General features: G+C 43.0%; 1 protein-coding gene across 3 annotated transcripts; it reads right to left on the bottom strand.

Moving 5' to 3' along the window:
• Positions 1-3,899: 3,899 nt before the first annotated feature.
• On the bottom strand, positions 3,900-16,026 carry LOC6497216 (T-box protein H15). 3 transcript variants are annotated; one of them, XM_001962503.4, is made up of 7 exons: positions 15,839-16,022; positions 15,174-15,572; positions 12,987-13,465; positions 12,758-12,891; positions 7,017-7,302; positions 6,174-6,418; positions 3,900-5,101 (listed from the first exon to the last, which is right to left on the bottom strand). In XM_001962503.4, exons 2-7 carry the CDS (start codon positions 15,478-15,480, stop codon positions 4,561-4,563), a joined length of 1,992 nt encoding a protein of 663 aa, XP_001962539.2. In that variant the 5' UTR covers positions 15,481-15,572; positions 15,839-16,022; the 3' UTR covers positions 3,900-4,560. The 3 variants fall into 3 exon arrangements, with proteins under 3 accessions (XP_001962539.2, XP_044572091.1, XP_044572092.1); XM_044716156.1 differs by lacking the exons at positions 12,758-12,891; positions 15,839-16,022 and having other exon boundaries at positions 15,174-15,299; XM_044716157.1 differs by lacking the exons at positions 3,900-5,101; positions 12,758-12,891 and having other exon boundaries at positions 6,179-6,418; positions 15,839-16,026.
• Positions 16,027-16,398: the final 372 nt, after the last annotated feature.

The following is a 16,398-nucleotide window of genomic DNA, read 5'->3' as shown; positions in this document are numbered from 1 at the left end:
CAGTCAATAACGAAATAAGCAAGGCAATTAAAACGACTGCAGCTGACGCCCCCACACTTTTGGAGCAAAGGAGCAGCAGCGGTAGCAGCAGATGCCTGGTATCCGTAAGATACATTTCATTCTGTGCGGTCGCATGTGCAAAAGTGCCACTCAAGTTTTGCCAGCCTCCTGGCAGTCTGTGGCCTGTGTGTGTGTGTGTGCGGTTGTAATTAGTGGCAAAGCTGCTGTCGCCGTCTGCAGTTTTTGTCTCCGTTCTCGGCTTTGGCCTGTGCCTTTGCCTCTGCCATCCAGATATGCCAGCAAAAGATGAGCTACAAATTTCTCAAATGTCAACACCAAACTCTCAGACCCACACTCTCAGATACATTCGTAGTCAGTGAGTGTGTGTGCTTCGGAAAGTATGTATTTTCGCATCTGGCCCCAAATGAAATGAACATTTTTCATGGCCTTATTGCATTTGTTAATACCGAGTTGTCATTTATTAATAGTCAAGTTTTCCATGCGGATGCTGCTGCTGCTACTGCTCCTGCCTCTGATATTGATGAAGACTTCAGAAGATCAATCAGCAGGCAGTTCATTTGCTGGCAACAGTTAGCCCATATAGTACTGACTGGCAGTGAACACTTTCCGTTTATCGGGAGGATCTCGTCTTGGGCACTTCATTAGCCGGTTGACAGCTGCTAATGAACCTTTCAAAGCCCAACCTCCTTTCGTGGCAAGTTCATTGAACGATTCGGGAAGCGTGCACGAAATTGCAAAACTAATTTACAATGGTATTAGTTTTATTTAAGTGGATAGGGGCTAGAGAGTGAAGAGTCCTTGCTACCCTTTAAAATAGGGATTAATAATAATTTAAAATTTCTAGGTATTATTGGGAGTTAGATTATTAATCCCTAGACTTCTTAAGAGAAAAAATCACTATACCCTTATTAGGTCACTTCCCTAAGGTATCCCTATTTTCTGTCCCTTAACCATGAAGCATATCCTTGCAGGACCAACTTAAATTGCAGCGATAAGCTTTAAACTGCTAGCACTTCCGGCACGTTGCCCGGACTCCTTCGGATAAAAATATGTATAGTACGTATAGCCCACATAGAGAGTATGCATACAATGTATACATATATTGTCCATGTACTTGGCTGTCCGGCCTGGAAAGTGTTGGCAAGGATATGCTTAAACATGCAAATTTTCAATATGCAGACAAAACAGACACAAGCACAACATGCATGCCTGCCCAGAATCGGTGGCCAGGGGGCCGTATGGGTGGATATTTTCACTGGCGGAACGTGAAATGCAATTGGGGGCATCCCAGTCCCAGTTCCAGTCCCAGTCCCATCCACCTCTCCATCCTACTTGGCCATGCCTGCCCAGGCATTCGATGAAATTGCCCGATTGTGTTGAAGTGTGATGTAGGCTTCGCTTGTTGGCCAGGCCAAGAGGCCTTTGGCACATTTCTGTGTCGTGAAATTAATTTCTCCACTCCGCTCTTGTTAAAAACTGCACTCTCCACTCTGATTCGGACTCGGTTGCCATTTAAAATGTATGGTGTGTGTGTGTATGGGCCATAAAATTACCATAATTAAACAGGGTCTCAGCCATCATTTTGGCCAGTTATGGCCAGCACTTGAAGTCGTTCTAAAGCCCATTTTTGGGGCTTAAAAAGTCCTTAACAAAGCTTACTAACATCTAGTAATTAAATTTGAACTGAAACCATGGTCAGTTCTTGTAGATTCTTATTTAATCTACTGCAGAAATCATTGTTAGTTCTGGATCTATAACCACCATTTATCATCTCATAACACATGCTTCTCACTTATAGGCCAAGTTTATATAAAAAGATGCCAAATCATGTAGCTGACCGATTCGTTGAGAAATGAGCTGCCTTTGGCTAAAAGTATCTTCTTTTGACAAGCTGACGTTTGTTGTTTCTCGTGTTCGGGCCATGTTAGCTCTTTGATAAATTGAATTATTTGATGGTATAATTAACTCATGTTCATGGCTAATGCGAATGCTAACCGACTCTGTAATTAAATGTATGGTTAACAAGGGGAAATAGTTAAGTGGATCACGACATTATTGTCATAGAATCGACAAAAAAAAACTCATATAGTGGGAAGCAACAGCCTCTTCCCCAAAAGAAATATAAAATATCTGTTCTTTAAAAAAATCTCCACCAGAAGGGAGAGATCCTTAAATTTATGTTAAATAAAAACCATCCCCTTGAGTAAGAGAAATACCCAAAAAATAATTTAGATAAAGGTTAACATAATTCTGATAAGGAAGCCACAGAAATTTATATGCTCGCACCTAACTGCAAATTGTGTGTAATGAGCTAAACGGAGTCCACCCTTACCTGTACCTGGCCCTCACCCTTACCCTAACCTTTCACCTTTCACCTTTTTTTTCTTTTTTTGTTCTCCCTCGCACTTGGTAGCACCTTTCATGTTCTCTAAGCCCCGAAGAAGACATAAATTTGTTAGCGCCTGCCTGGTCAAGATCCCGAAACTCATCCTCTGGGGGGTGTATTTTTTATTTTGGCTCCTGTGCCATGTTTCAGTTACTTTTCCTAAAAAATTAGTAGGAATGAGCGATAAGGTTGGGCCGCCCTCGAGATCGGTCGCCGGAGATAGGTTGCTTCATATTTATGTTGGAAATTAGGCAAATTTTTAGTGGCGAGATAATTTGTGTACGACTTTGTCGCAGTGAGTGAGAAGTTATTAGAAAACCCAAAAAGTGTCCTTGTTTTTTGTGGTTTAATTTCAGACTCTTTAGCTATCCCTTAGAACTTGTAATTACTCCATGTAATATATGTATTTTTCATAACAATATGACACTTTCTCACAATCCCAACTAGCTAGCCAGACTCTGTTAATTAAGCCATTTAGAAAGTGGCCTAACCGCAGAGAAGAAATAAGTTTTGGCTTGTTGGTCAAAAACGATTTTTTAATTGTAAGCTTCAATGTGTATAATTATTGGTTAGGTATCGGTTAGGTAAAAGAGCCTCTACTGAGAGCTTATATAAGCCATATTTAAATGCCGGCCCAGCCCTCGCTCACTTTGGTTTCTGACCCTCTTTTCGGGCCCCGCATGCCGCATGGCCTATGGGCAAGAAAATTAAGTTATTAACTGTGATGGCTCGGTTTTGGCTCAAATGCGTGTTTGGTAAGTGGTTGGTAGCGATTGACAGAATGGCTAACGACTGGAATGTCAAATGTGAGAAAATCAATCAATGAGAAGTTCGGTAGAACATTATCGTATAAGAGAAACTTTCACATTGCAATATGATAATCAATATTCAGAAGCCACCTATGTATCTAGTCACTGTCTAGCTGGAACCCTTTTTAAAAAAACAACTCTTTAAAATGTTAATGGCCGTGTAAGAGCGGCCAGAACTGAAAATTAATAACAAACGTCCGTGGAGCAGACATACATCATTAGAAATTGATGACGCATGTCGCGTGCAACTGCATCCATTGTTGATGGCAATGGCATGCAACCCTTTAGTTTAGCGACAGCGGCCACAGACTACTCCCCTGCCATTGGAAACGGACTAAAACATGGACTAGTAATTAATTAGACGTTCATAAAGAGCACAAAATTCTATAAATTATATTTCATTGCTTGGCATAAATGTCGCTGCCCGCCATGCGCGACTGCGCATCACGTGCTGCAGGTTGCAGCTCCCCAACTTGCAACAAGCAACCAGCAACTAGCAACTAGCAACGTGCAACGGGCAACCCCACCCATCAGCGGTATCATATCGCAAAGGCGAGTTATTAATCGTCGGCCATATTTTGAAAAACATTTATTGTCCAACAATGGCAATTGCATGTCTGCATCCAAATAGAGCTCGAAGAGCGTTCGAAAAATAACAATAAAATATACAATAAATAAACGCCTTTTGCTTTGTGTTATAAATTGTTTATTCAGTTTCGCTTCTTTTCTCTTTTTTTGCACATAATTTAAATAAGTGTTTAGAGTAATTGATTTTGCATTTGTTTAGGGGGCTGGTCTCTAGGAGGCTTAATTCAGCGTGAAACTTTCACAATAATTCGCAGCTTTTAGGAACACATGGGGACGACAACAAAAAACACAGCAGTAGAGGGTCTAAGGGGGGGTACGCATGTATCTAGGCCTAATTAAATTAACTAATACTGTTATAATGCTACAAAAATTACAATACATTGAAACCGATAGAAACGGTTCTCTAGCTTAGCATCACATGCAACACCGAATGCATCTTTGGATGTTGCAGCAACATGATCGGGGTTATTTACAAAGGACATTCTATTTCGTTCAACAACATTGCACATACATTTCGCTGATATTCTGATGAGGTCTTCAAGATGCAAGATGGTTTTTAGGATTTCATAATAATTATCTATTATATTTTGAATCTATTGAAGCTTTTTTTAATTCAGAAGAAGAAAGAGTAAGTACTCGTCAGTTCCTGCATCTTAGAGACTACATCAGAATGTGTTTCTTGGGTGGGGTTGCAGGGTGAGTGGTTTGGGTTTTGGGTGGTTCTGTTTATATACTTCAGGACAGCTATCCAAAGTCCTAAGGACTCTCGGCCCGATTCGAGGCTGGCGGCGAGGCCTGATGCTGAGGCACCTGGTAAGGACTAAAGCGCTGCGGATAATGACTCAGCTGGGGGCGAGCCCTCAGATCCGGCGACGCTGAGCCACACGACGATGTGGGCGTGGCGGGGGCGGGTGGGGCCACGGCTGGCGGTGGCGGGGGTGTCCGGTTGGCGCCCGCTGCTGCCAAGGCCAGGGCCGCCTGCTGGTTGGCGCTGGCCAAGAATCCGGCCGTGAGCTGGGGCCACTGCTGCTGCCACATGCCCAGCTGAAAGGCGCTCAGGGGCGGGGCTGGTGGAGGAGGCGGTGGGGCAGCCGACCGCTGGTAGAGGTGTGGCAGCAACATCTCCGTGTACGGCGATCGTCCAAACATCTGCAAGTGTTGCCGGGCCTTCTCCAGCAGGGCCAACGAGGCGGCATCCGCCTCCTGGGGCGTCAGCTGGGACATCAGGGGATCCGGGAAGAATCGTAAAGGAGCTGCCCTCATGTGCTGGTCGAAGAAGAACGCATCCATGGGATCCCTGGAACGGAAAACAATTTAATGGCTTAAATATCTATTAAGAGTTGAAAGAAAAATATGGCTAAAGACTGAGAATTAAGTGACAATCGTTGGGAATTAGTGGCTAAACGCTATCGGCTCTCAAATTAGTCGGAGCTGCAGACATTTCGCCTCGAAAGAAGCTCCGGAGAAGGCTGGAGATCAGAACTCGATGAGCAACTTGTTGCTGCTGCCACTTCAGCCAGAGCAATAACATAATTACGTTGAAAGTAACTGCCAATTGCCGACACTAAACAACAGGAACAACAACACCAGAAACACCAGCAACATGAGGCACATTCACTCATTATTTTCGTGTTTTCATTTCATGTACGAATCGGCTTCAAAGTTAAAAGCGCCGATCTGTAATTTACGCCACTTAAGCCGCCGCCGTGCCGGCTACAACAGCAATGTTGCTGCCGCTGCTGCAAGAAGTTGTTGCTGTTTTTGTTGCTGATGTTGCTGTTGCTGGCGGCAGAGCATTTGCTGCTGCTGCTGTTGCTGTTGCTTTGCTGTCTTAATAGTCGCAACACTTTGAAGTCGCTGTCGAAAAAAGGGCAGCAGCCCTTTGCTCCACAGAAAGAGGAAAAGATGTTGCCTTTGGCCTGATCCTTTGGGTGCAGAGCCAACATGTTGCTGGCTATCGGAAATGTTGCAAGGAAGAGATTGGTTTTAGTTAAAATGGGATTACTACTGGGATAGACTTTCCAAAATATCATCACCAAGTACCATAAAAAAGTACCTTCTTTTTGTGAATCAGACACTCCTCTTACAACCTGCAATCATTGAAGTATCAGCTTGATCCAATTGGCAACATATGTGGCACGTTGCATGCTAATTGAAGAACCGGCAGGAATCGCTGCCAAGACCGCCACTTTCACACATTTTCGCTAATCAGTAGCAAGTCGGGCTACTGTATCGCCTTTACGGCTCAACAGGCCATCGTAAATTAGGCCATAAATCAGACATGATACCATAAAAAAAATCGGAAAAAACGGGGCCAACTACACACGTCGATGGGATCTGCTGAATGGGGGGCAGCAGCCAACACTTACCTATCAAAGTCGGTGAGACGAGACGAATCGCGAAATCCTTTCGCAAACGGATTCGAATCGATTTTCAGTTTCGTAATCAATTGATTCTGATAGGCCGTCACGGCCGTGAACACGGTCTCCGGGAAAACGAAGGTTTTATGGTCCATATCCTGCAGCTCCTTGGGGTTGCCGGGTATGCTCTGGCCATGGCTCAGTCGGACCAAATGGATCCTGGGCTGGTATCGGTGCATTGAGTTCAGCACGACCTGTAAGGACACAAGATGAAAAAAATGGAAAGGAATTCAGGGAATGCGAATGTTTGTTGTGCCCGGCCTTATAAAAAATGTACGCCCATAAAAGAGTAGTCGCCGTTTGTTTTGACTGTCCTCGCAGGTTCTTCCCATCCGGCTCCTGGCTTCCCATCCACATCCTTTATGGCCGTGATAAAAACGGTAGCAGCCTCGTAAATAGAGCGTCGCCTTTCGGCTCGAAAATCCAGGGGGCTCACCAAGGGCTCTGTGCCCCTAGTCCGTTTGTATTTGCCACCAAATTGCCAACAATTTTCATTCATTTTTGTGCGCGCGCAATACCATTTGCATATGTGCATGCGGTGGCAACCCTGGCTGACCCCTTTTGACCCCGTGGGTGCCGCCGAAGACAATGCCAGAAGGGCAAGACAAGACGGTCGCGTCTTTATGTGTTTTTCTCGAGGCCCAAATTATTCATAAGCGAGTGTGGTTGCCAGGATATGGAGTGGAAGTTGCATTCTCTTCTAGGCATTATATTGGATTTCATCGATTTTCCTTTCAGGACATTTGTCTTACCCAGCTAAAGTTTCTATCTCTTCCCGACACTCCAACTCACCTGTCCACTCTTGTCCATTTCGTTGTTTGTCAACTTCACCTTCTCGAAGGACACGACCTGCTTGCGCAAAGCCTCCGGGCTGATGGGGCTGTCCGGATGGGCGTAGATGCGGGCGGGTGGTGGCGGGTCGGCTTTTCCGGCCACCAGCCAGGAGCTGCGGTGATAGGCGTAGCGATATCTCCGCGAATCCAGCGGCACAATGTCCAGGAGCACGGCATACCGGTCCGGCGGTTGGATTTGCCTCAAAGGACCCGAGAAACTCACTCGAACGGTGGGAAACATGCGTCTGCAAAGGCAAGGGGAATATCATGTTCAGTAAATGCTCTCATAGCCTAGAATTGTGAACTATTTTTTTATTGCTGGCCATTGTGTTGCGGCGGCCGAAACAAAGAAAAGGTGGTTAGCCGGCCAACATGGCATGTAAATAAGACGCATATTTAATTTTATGACTTTTAGCACGTTTTTGACACATTTCCGCAAGCGATGTCGTCGTCCTCGGAGCAGGACGACCGCCCAGCAGGTGGTGGGAAGGGGTGTGTGCCGCCCTCTCTATTACCACCTTTCACCCAACTACCAATTGTCCTCGCAGTCCAGGCCAAGTGTAAATGACGCTAATGACCCAGCCTAGTTTTTTGTCATTTGTCTTTTCGACCAAAAAGCATGAGGTGTTTTGTACAGAATGTGTTACCTCAAAATGACATTGTGGTTTTGTTAATTTGGATTAATTATCTTAAAGTTAAGGCACTAACTAATAGCTATTGATTACTATAACTTCTTTAATAAGAAACCAAAGCTATAAAAGGACTTACGAACCAACATGCAAACACATTTTGTAGTCTCATTAAGAGTTCTCTCCAACATCCTAGCCTGATTCGACTCTTGTTTGTTTATTGTATGTTTACAACCCATTATTGTAAGGGGGCGTGTTCAGTGTCACCATGATGGTTTTGGGCCAGAATTGCCAACGTCAGGTGACTAACTGTTATGGCCGAGTATTTAGCGCAGTCACAGACCAAAACGAGTCCCTGGAATCACACTTTTAATTGTGATTAGTGCTGTAAGCAGTTGTACTTTCGGTTTGCAGTTGCATGCCACAATTAGCACCATTGTAGCGGGCATTTAACGTGTTCCGCTTATCTCGATATCTGCACGGAGTGACTGACTTACAAGCTGCACTCGAGCCTGACCGCCAAGCCGCCTCCAGCGGAAGCCGACAAGCCGGAAGCTTCCATTTTGTTTTTAGCTTCGAATGAGGAGGGCTATAAGGAGTCTTGGGCTTTCAAGTTCATTATAAGTAATTTTAAATGAGAAGAATTACTTGTAGAGTTAGTTATATAGTTATATATATTACTGATATTTTAATACCTTAATAGATCAACTATTTTTCTCTCAGTTCATGAAACATTAACACTTTCTTGACGTTCTTGACCAACCTGCTAATATCCGGCATAAATGTGTGAACGCAGCTCCATTGCCACTCTGCCACGCCCTGTTTTGATGGGCCATATCTAATGCCGCCCTCGCTTTTATTTGTTATTTTTGCTGCGAGGCGGAAATGTCGTAAATCATATTCCAGAATTTACATACCCATTTTACGAGTCCAAGAACAGCCCGCGGGCTGAGCCACTCCCCTCGGCCACTGCCACTGCCATAGCCATTGCCCGTTCGGTTTTATTTTTTCGTTGGGGATTTCGAGTTCGAGTTTAGTTTGCCCGCTGGTCGAGCTTCTAAGTGTGGATTTTATGTATTTGTTTATGGGAAAATTAGGGAAATGGCTGTTACTCAGTTTTTTGGAGCGCGGCGAGAGCTTAGGTGCCAAAGGTTACAATTATGAAGTTTACACACCATTTGCCATGGCCAGAAACCCTCTTGGGGTGGCTCTCGGTTTTCAATTAGCCGTGCCGAACCACATATAAAGAGACTGGCTGGGATATGCGGCGAATGAGCGGCCAATTCATTATCAACACCTTTGTTACAGCAAATTAAGCCGCAAGGTCTAAATTAATAAAATGCAAATTAGCCAGCGATGAGGAGAACAAAGCGAAACACAACCAACCCCCAAAATACATACTCTCCACATTCGTAAGAAGCTATAACTTTGATCTTATCGCCGGCTGACAACACTCCCCCAGTTCCCTATCTTTTATTAGTTGATTAATTCATAATTCGGCGGGGACTGCACCTTTCGGCCAAGCAGGGGATTAACTTGTTCCGATATCTGTTCGGTCTTGGCCATTTCGGCTGATAAATGATCCACCTCAGCTGCCCCAGAAATATTAATGAAGTTGTGGAAACTATTTTTAAAGGAAAATATTGTATTTCTCCCTGCAAGGGGTTGACTGTTGCAGTTGCAGTTGCACCATGAAAATTGCAATTGCCACGCATCCTTGGCAGCAGGACTACTGTCCTGCAATTGAATAGAACCTCGACTAATATCCGTGAAGCGTTTGTCGCAAAATATTGACAAACTCTGGGCATCTTAACCCGCTGGGCGAGGGGTCAACACACAATTAGCCCGCCCATCCAACTGCTGACTTTCCGACCATTGTTCTCGGCATCGGGAAAAATACCCAAAATGCCAACCTCAAAACCGCTGACAGCGTGACAAAATCGCAAACCACGTGATATTTTATTTCAACAACCGCAGAACCAAACTATGCAGAAAAATATGCTCTAAGAAAGGAATTCTAACCTGACGACCGCAGGACAGGTAAAAAATCAACTCCTGCTTTGTTTCGGCTTTGGTTGTAAATCATCCTTGAAGCCTCTCTTGTTTTCAGACTGAAATGTGTTGCATATTTGAGGCAGTTCCTGTTTGCTTTTCACGGTTTCGTTCTGATGAGAGCCACGCATGCGCATTTGCATGTGAAGCCCACATTTTCCATGCATTTTAAATGAGAAGTTAAGGGGTTACATATATGTAGCTTTCTTGGCAATGAAAAAAATACCTTTCTTCTTATAAATTTCTATAAGATCTCTAGAATATTGTCTTAAAATTTCAGTTTGATCCAAGTTGGATTACTGTTGGAGGTAAACTCTGAAGAATCAATGCTCTTCAGGCTAGCTCTATTTTCTCTGAAAACTTTGTTTTCTAAATACGGTTGACAGAATATCTCAAGAACTTCATGACCAATCTTAAGGAAACTTTAGACACATCCTTGAGATATAATAAGCTAGTCATTTTTTTACCTAGAAATCTAAGAAATAGACTGGAAAATAGACCATTTTTTAAATGAAACCCCTGTAACCCTATAAAATTCCTTTCCTAGATTCTAGTTCTTTATAATTTCTAGTCTTAATTTCATACCTAAAATAAAATGTATTTTTTTCTTTCAAATGTTTGCACATTAGTGTAATTTTCTCACTACAAGTTTCCTGTTTTATTGCGTTTTTAGTTGAGGGGAAAAAAATATGAGACCCCATGACAGACTGCAGTAAGACATGCCACCAAACTGACTTCAAAGCCCCCAGTGGAGGTTTTTTCTGCAATTCAGAATGTATCACTCGACTCGCATAAAAAGTCCCGCATTGCCACACCCACTTGGCCGGCTGGAACGCCCCTTTCGTGGACATGTTTAGCTAGCAAACGACGTGCTGACATAGATGGATATCGGGAATGGGAATTATTCAGCTTCTGTTTCTGTTTTTTTTTGCCTCCTCTTACCAATATTTTTTGCATTCGAGTTGCATGCGTCCGTCAAACCCGCACAAATGTAAATAAGCCGCAGCAAGTGTCGGCCGTTCATCGGTATCCTTTGACTAATTACAGGGCCCGAAAAAAGGAAACACAAACGGAGAAAGAAACAGAACCAGAGTGAGGAGGCCCAGGAGTCAGGGCCAAAACACGAAACGAACTGGGCCCAAACGGCAAAGGACATGCAAATGTGTTGTTAGCGCGACAATCGGCAGCTATTACATTGCAATTTATACTTTGTGCGGATTTGAGGAATGGGGCTAGGGCCCGCAGAGCCAGGGCCAGGGCCAGGACCAGGAGCCAAAGGAGTAAATTTGTTAATGTGTCGTAAATGCGAGCTATGGGCGGAGGAGGACTCTTAATATTCAGAGGGTGTGGGGGAGATCTACCGAGTCGCCTGTTGACGGCCTGGCCAACAAAGGGTTAAGCGATAATGGGGCCAAACAAACAAAAGTTTCCAAGCAGAAAAAAATAGAAGCCAGGATATAAAAACTAAGGGTATGGAAGAGTCGAACTTTAGTACCTATTTTTTAACCTCTTAAGGTTTCAAACTTTAGTAGCCTTTTGAAAACGTAAACCTTTTTAAATATTGGAATCTAGAATTCTTATAGTAAAATCCATTTAAAAGATATATAAGATGTAGTTGGCAATGAATAGTCCTTGATATCCTTTATTAGAAACTATTTTATAGAATCTACAGGTATATTTTTAATATTTAAATTGTAATATAAGAACTATAGCCACAAAAAATGTGGGTAAAAATAGAAAATCAATACCTAGATTTCTAATAAAATAATAATTCTAGGGTTTCTAAAACTCCATCCTAAACACAAAGCCCAATATACCCCATGCTGAAACAAGCAAAACCCGACAGAAAAAGTCAACAAACGCAGAAGGGAGCTCCTAACTACCACCTAGCGACTAATGCGCATTTCGCATGTTATCTGGCCAAGAGTGAGAAGAAGGCCAAAATAAAGGAAAACAAAAAGTTCTTTGGCCCAAAACTGTTATGTTTCATGTTTCCTTATGCGTTTCGTTTTTATTCGCATTTCAGAACTGAAGCTCAAGCCCCAACCCCCTCTGACTCTGCTGCAAAAATATAGCCAAGCAATAATTTCTTCAACTTTTGTTGAGTTGCCAATGAAAAGTCGTTTAGCCCGGTGTTTATATTTATGCACCCATGTGTATGGCAGCCAAGTCGGTCTTAACAGACTATTTCCACTACCAGAAACCGATGGTTTTTGTTTTTTTTTGGTAGCTAATCGAAAATCGACGGCAAATTATTTCGATGCCTTGTCAATCAAATTTGGCTGGCCAAGTCGGCTGTTGGCCGTAAATGAGGAACTAACCAAAAGGTTGTTGATATTTTCCAGTTTAGATGGAGGGGCGGTGCTGGGGGCCGTGGCAGGGGTGTGGCTGATAGCCCCCGATACGCGATGTGAGTTGGGAGTTGGGCCTTTTCGTTTTGGGTGAAAGGCGCATTAAAGTTTTATTGATTATTCGGTCGAGGACTTTTCGTGGGCAGCTCTGAGTGGCCAATTGCCGGGGGCGGCATTATGGTTATGACCCGGAATACCCCTGCATAGACCCCCCTCCCAGCCTTCCTTCCAGTGGCCAGGTTTTCCTCCTTGCGGGCCGAAAGGCCTCCGGAAAATTGAATTCCAACGAAAGTTTAATGAAATAAAATGCATGGCTGGTGCATCAGCAAGTGGACCCGTGGGGATTTCGGCAAACAAAATGTGATCGATTATCGGTACGTTTCTTTCAATAAACTCGATAAGTTAATACTTCGAATTGCCAATTTAGTGAATGTGTTTAACTAAATTGGCTTGCCTCTTCCGACTTGCCTGAATTGGGAGACTAATTTTAGATTAATTTGGGGGTTTCTCTTCGAAGGTTTTATGGTAATGAGTAAGACAAGGATCAGAGTAGGAGTTGAGCTTAAACAGGATTTATTTATGTATTTATTTAGGTGCCCCCCTTATCCTTTTCCAACCCACTCACTTAGAAGCTAAGCCCCCCTTGATTAAGCCGCCATTGCACTCACCTGCCCGACTTGGTAATGATCATCTCAGTGCCCAATTCATGGAACTTATCCCACAGCTCCTTCGTCTCCAGGTGGCACTGGACGGGCGTGAGATCGTCGCAATTGCACGAGCCCAGAATCTTGGGCGTGGGCAGCTGTGGGCGTGGCAAGAGGCCACCAGAGGGGGGAAGACAATAAAGAGGGGAGTCAAGTAAGGCGCTTATAATGTTAGAGTTTCCTTTCGCGTTACCTGCGCTGGCGACTCCTCCGGCGACAGGCGCTCGATTTCCTCGGGACTCTGTGAGGGCGGTGGTGGCGAGGGCGTGGCAGCAGCTCCAGCTCCAGCTCCAGATGCAGCAGCAGAACGCCCTCGATGGCTGCTTGATTTGCTGTGATTGCTGTTGCTGTTGGTGTTGCTGTTGTGATGATTGTGATGTTGGCGTTGTTGCTTGTTTGCCGTTGCGTGGTGATGTGTCTGTTGCCTTTGCTGTTGCTGTTGATGTTGCTGTTGTTGCTGCTGATGTTGCTGTGCAACACGCAATGCCTGACGCGCTTGCTGCTGCGCCTGCAATGCTGCTGCTGCTGCCGCCGCTGCTGCGTTTGCTGTTGCTGCAGTGGCTGCCGCTGCTGCAGTTGCCGACGGCGCTTCCGAGTCGCTGCAGTCAACCACATCAACGTCAACATCATCGTCCACATCCTGGCCCGAATATCGTTCCACAGATGCGGGACCTACACGTTAAGAAATTTATATATTTAATAAAGAGTTTCTGCTTATTATTCATTGTAAAAAAAAAACTATATATCTAGCTAAGATATGGTATTTAAAATAATTTTTTATAAACCATTATAAAGAAAATAGGTGGAAAATATATTCTTTTAGGAACCAATAAAGTAATTAAGTTAAGAGGATGAGTTTAATTAATTCCCTAATAGTTTAAATAATAATTTATTTCCTGTGGATTGAAAACAGAGACATCAAAGTGGCTCGTTAATGTGGGAGTTGCTGTTTGGGCTGCAACATGTTGCATGTTTTCGATGACGAGGCGCTACAGCATCGAGTTCGCATCCAGTTCGCGACCAGATGCATTTCGCAGATTACGCCAAAAATTCAATTATTTGCTCAAAATGCTATTTCATATGTTAATTTCGCGGATATACTATGTACTGTGTACTGTGTGTGCACTTTGGCATTGCAATTGCCGAATGGAAAGTGAACACCAGTAGGGGTTGCTGGGGGGCATGTGGCAGAGATGGGTGGCAGGCTAATGAATGCATCTGTTTGCGCTTCTGTCTCTACCCAATTATGGCGTCTAAATAGTTTTGCGTTCGCAACAGAGCCAGATACGCGAAAACACGTAGATACATATACGAATGTGGGTATATACGCGATTATATGTATATATCTCAGCTCTGCTTGTCATGTACTGGCCCCCGGATGCCCCCTTGCATTCAAATAGGCTTTGATTATTTTATTGCCGCGCATTTGCCGCAATTATCGAGTCATCAACGTTGCATTGTCATCAATATATAATTTATATGGCGGAAAAAAGAGGGCAAAAAATGTGCAAAAATATAGAAATATAATGCACAGCTGCGACACTTTTTCAGCGCAAAAAATTATGGATTGCAGGAATATGGAAAGTATTACTAAGCAATCGATTAATTGTGTTTTTTATATGGCAGCAGATGTGTTTCTCGGATAGACATAAAATTTCAGTTTCAGAAATAGATTATTATCTGAGGTATTAATATTCTACAATATTCCACAATATTTCATTCAAGTATTTTTAAACTATTTTCTATGGTTTATATCTTAGGTTTTTGTAGAGGATTGTCATAAAAATATAAATTAAAATATTAAAATTATGCTTGGATCTCCAGACAAGGGTTTGTCTTATGGGTACTTTGTCTAAAGTTATGGGTACTTTGGATAAATTTCAACATCTTTTGATTCAGAAATCTAATCAAAAGAATATTTAATAAGTTGGTAAAATAAAAGTTGATCCAAGACTTGATCTAAAGAATACATAATTTTGAATATTTTATAGTTAACATTTTACCAACTCAATTTTTTGAAGAAGGGCAGACAAAATTATATATTTTGTGATAAAATTATATAAAATCAAATACTTCTGATATAAAAAAATTATATATATATAAAATTCTGATATATAAAATTAATACTTCTAAATAGAAGATTAAAAGAGCGGAATATATGGATGTTATAATCATCCCGATATAGGAACCTACCAAGGATTGGATTCAAACATCAGACGCTACCCTTCTATCTAACTATCCAATAAAAGGCCAAATCTCTAACTAAAACTCCCTCAATTCCCAATGATAAAATCAAATTTCATATTTAGTACATCTATTCATATTTAGTACATCTCCTATTTGTGGAGTGTGGGGGGAACTTGGGAATTACTTTACTCACTCAGACTCCGCTCGGAAGGTTCGCGGCTGCTCGGGGCGTTTCCGCCGCGCGCCATAATCGCCGCAATTGAGAAATCCGTGGCGAAGGAAATGTTGTGCTGATGCTGCTGATGATTATGATGATGATGGTGGTGATGATGATTGTTCAGCGGATGATGATGGCTGCTGCCGCCGTTGGCGATATTCGCTGCTGCTGTGGCGATTTGTTGTTGCAGCTTCGATTTAAAATTCTGCGTCTGTGGTGGCGACGGCGACGGCGGCTGCGTTTGTTGGGGCTTCGTGTTGGCCGGCTGATTGCTCAAAAGCATTTTAGGGCCTGCTTTGTCCGAATTCTGGTCCAATATGGTATTTTTGTCACTCTTCAATACTGAATCCTTATAATCCTGGTATTGTTGTCAGGCTGATTAAAAAATTAAATTTCAATTCAGCTTTTAGAAGGTAGGGAACTCGTTTATATAATTCCAAAATTAATATAAATCACTGAGTATTTTTATTAAAATTCTCATATGTCTCATTTTTGTTTCAAAACACCATATGTTTTATTTAAAAAAAGCTTCTTAGCTTCTTTATAAAATAAATTTAATTAAATAAATATTTGTATTTTAACTAAGAAATAGTTTATAATTTTATGAACGCTTAAAAGTCTGTTTAAGTTTGAAATTATACCGCATTTCGACTGCTACGCTTTTCAAAACACTACGACTTTTCGAGTTTACGCCCGTGTTTTTGGAGAGGCCGTGCCGGAATGAAAAGAGACGGAAAGGATAGGAATGCCGAAGCGCCGTCGCTGCTTCACAGTCACGCAGCTGACCATTGAATGAATCCCAATTCGCTTTTCGCCATGTAAACGCCAAAAGCGCCAAAGCCAAAGCCAAAGCCAAAAACGCAACGCAAAAATCAACAAAAGCAAAAGCAACAACTATTGCGGTGGCGGCGGCAGCAGAGTTGCCGGCAGAATACGCTGGCTGAGGCAGCGGCTGACCCCCAAAACGGATAACAACAACAGCTGATGCGTCTTACGGCAAAAGGTTTTCAACACCCCGTACATAACGTAACGTAAGGCATTACGTACCCGCCCCATTCGCCACAATTTGTTTGGGAGCGACAAAAAATTACGCATACGTCACGTAAGCCACCGCAAGCTTAACCGCAAGCGAAAAGGAACAGTTTTCAATTATGACGTTGAGCGATGGGTGTGCAAGCAGGATGCACATACCAGCGCATTC

This window comes from Drosophila ananassae, chromosome 3R (assembly GCF_017639315.1).
Source record: "Drosophila ananassae strain 14024-0371.13 chromosome 3R, ASM1763931v2, whole genome shotgun sequence".
Lineage (NCBI taxonomy): Eukaryota > Metazoa > Arthropoda > Insecta > Diptera > Drosophilidae > Drosophila > Drosophila ananassae.
This window is presented reverse-complemented; position numbering and strand designations above follow the sequence as displayed.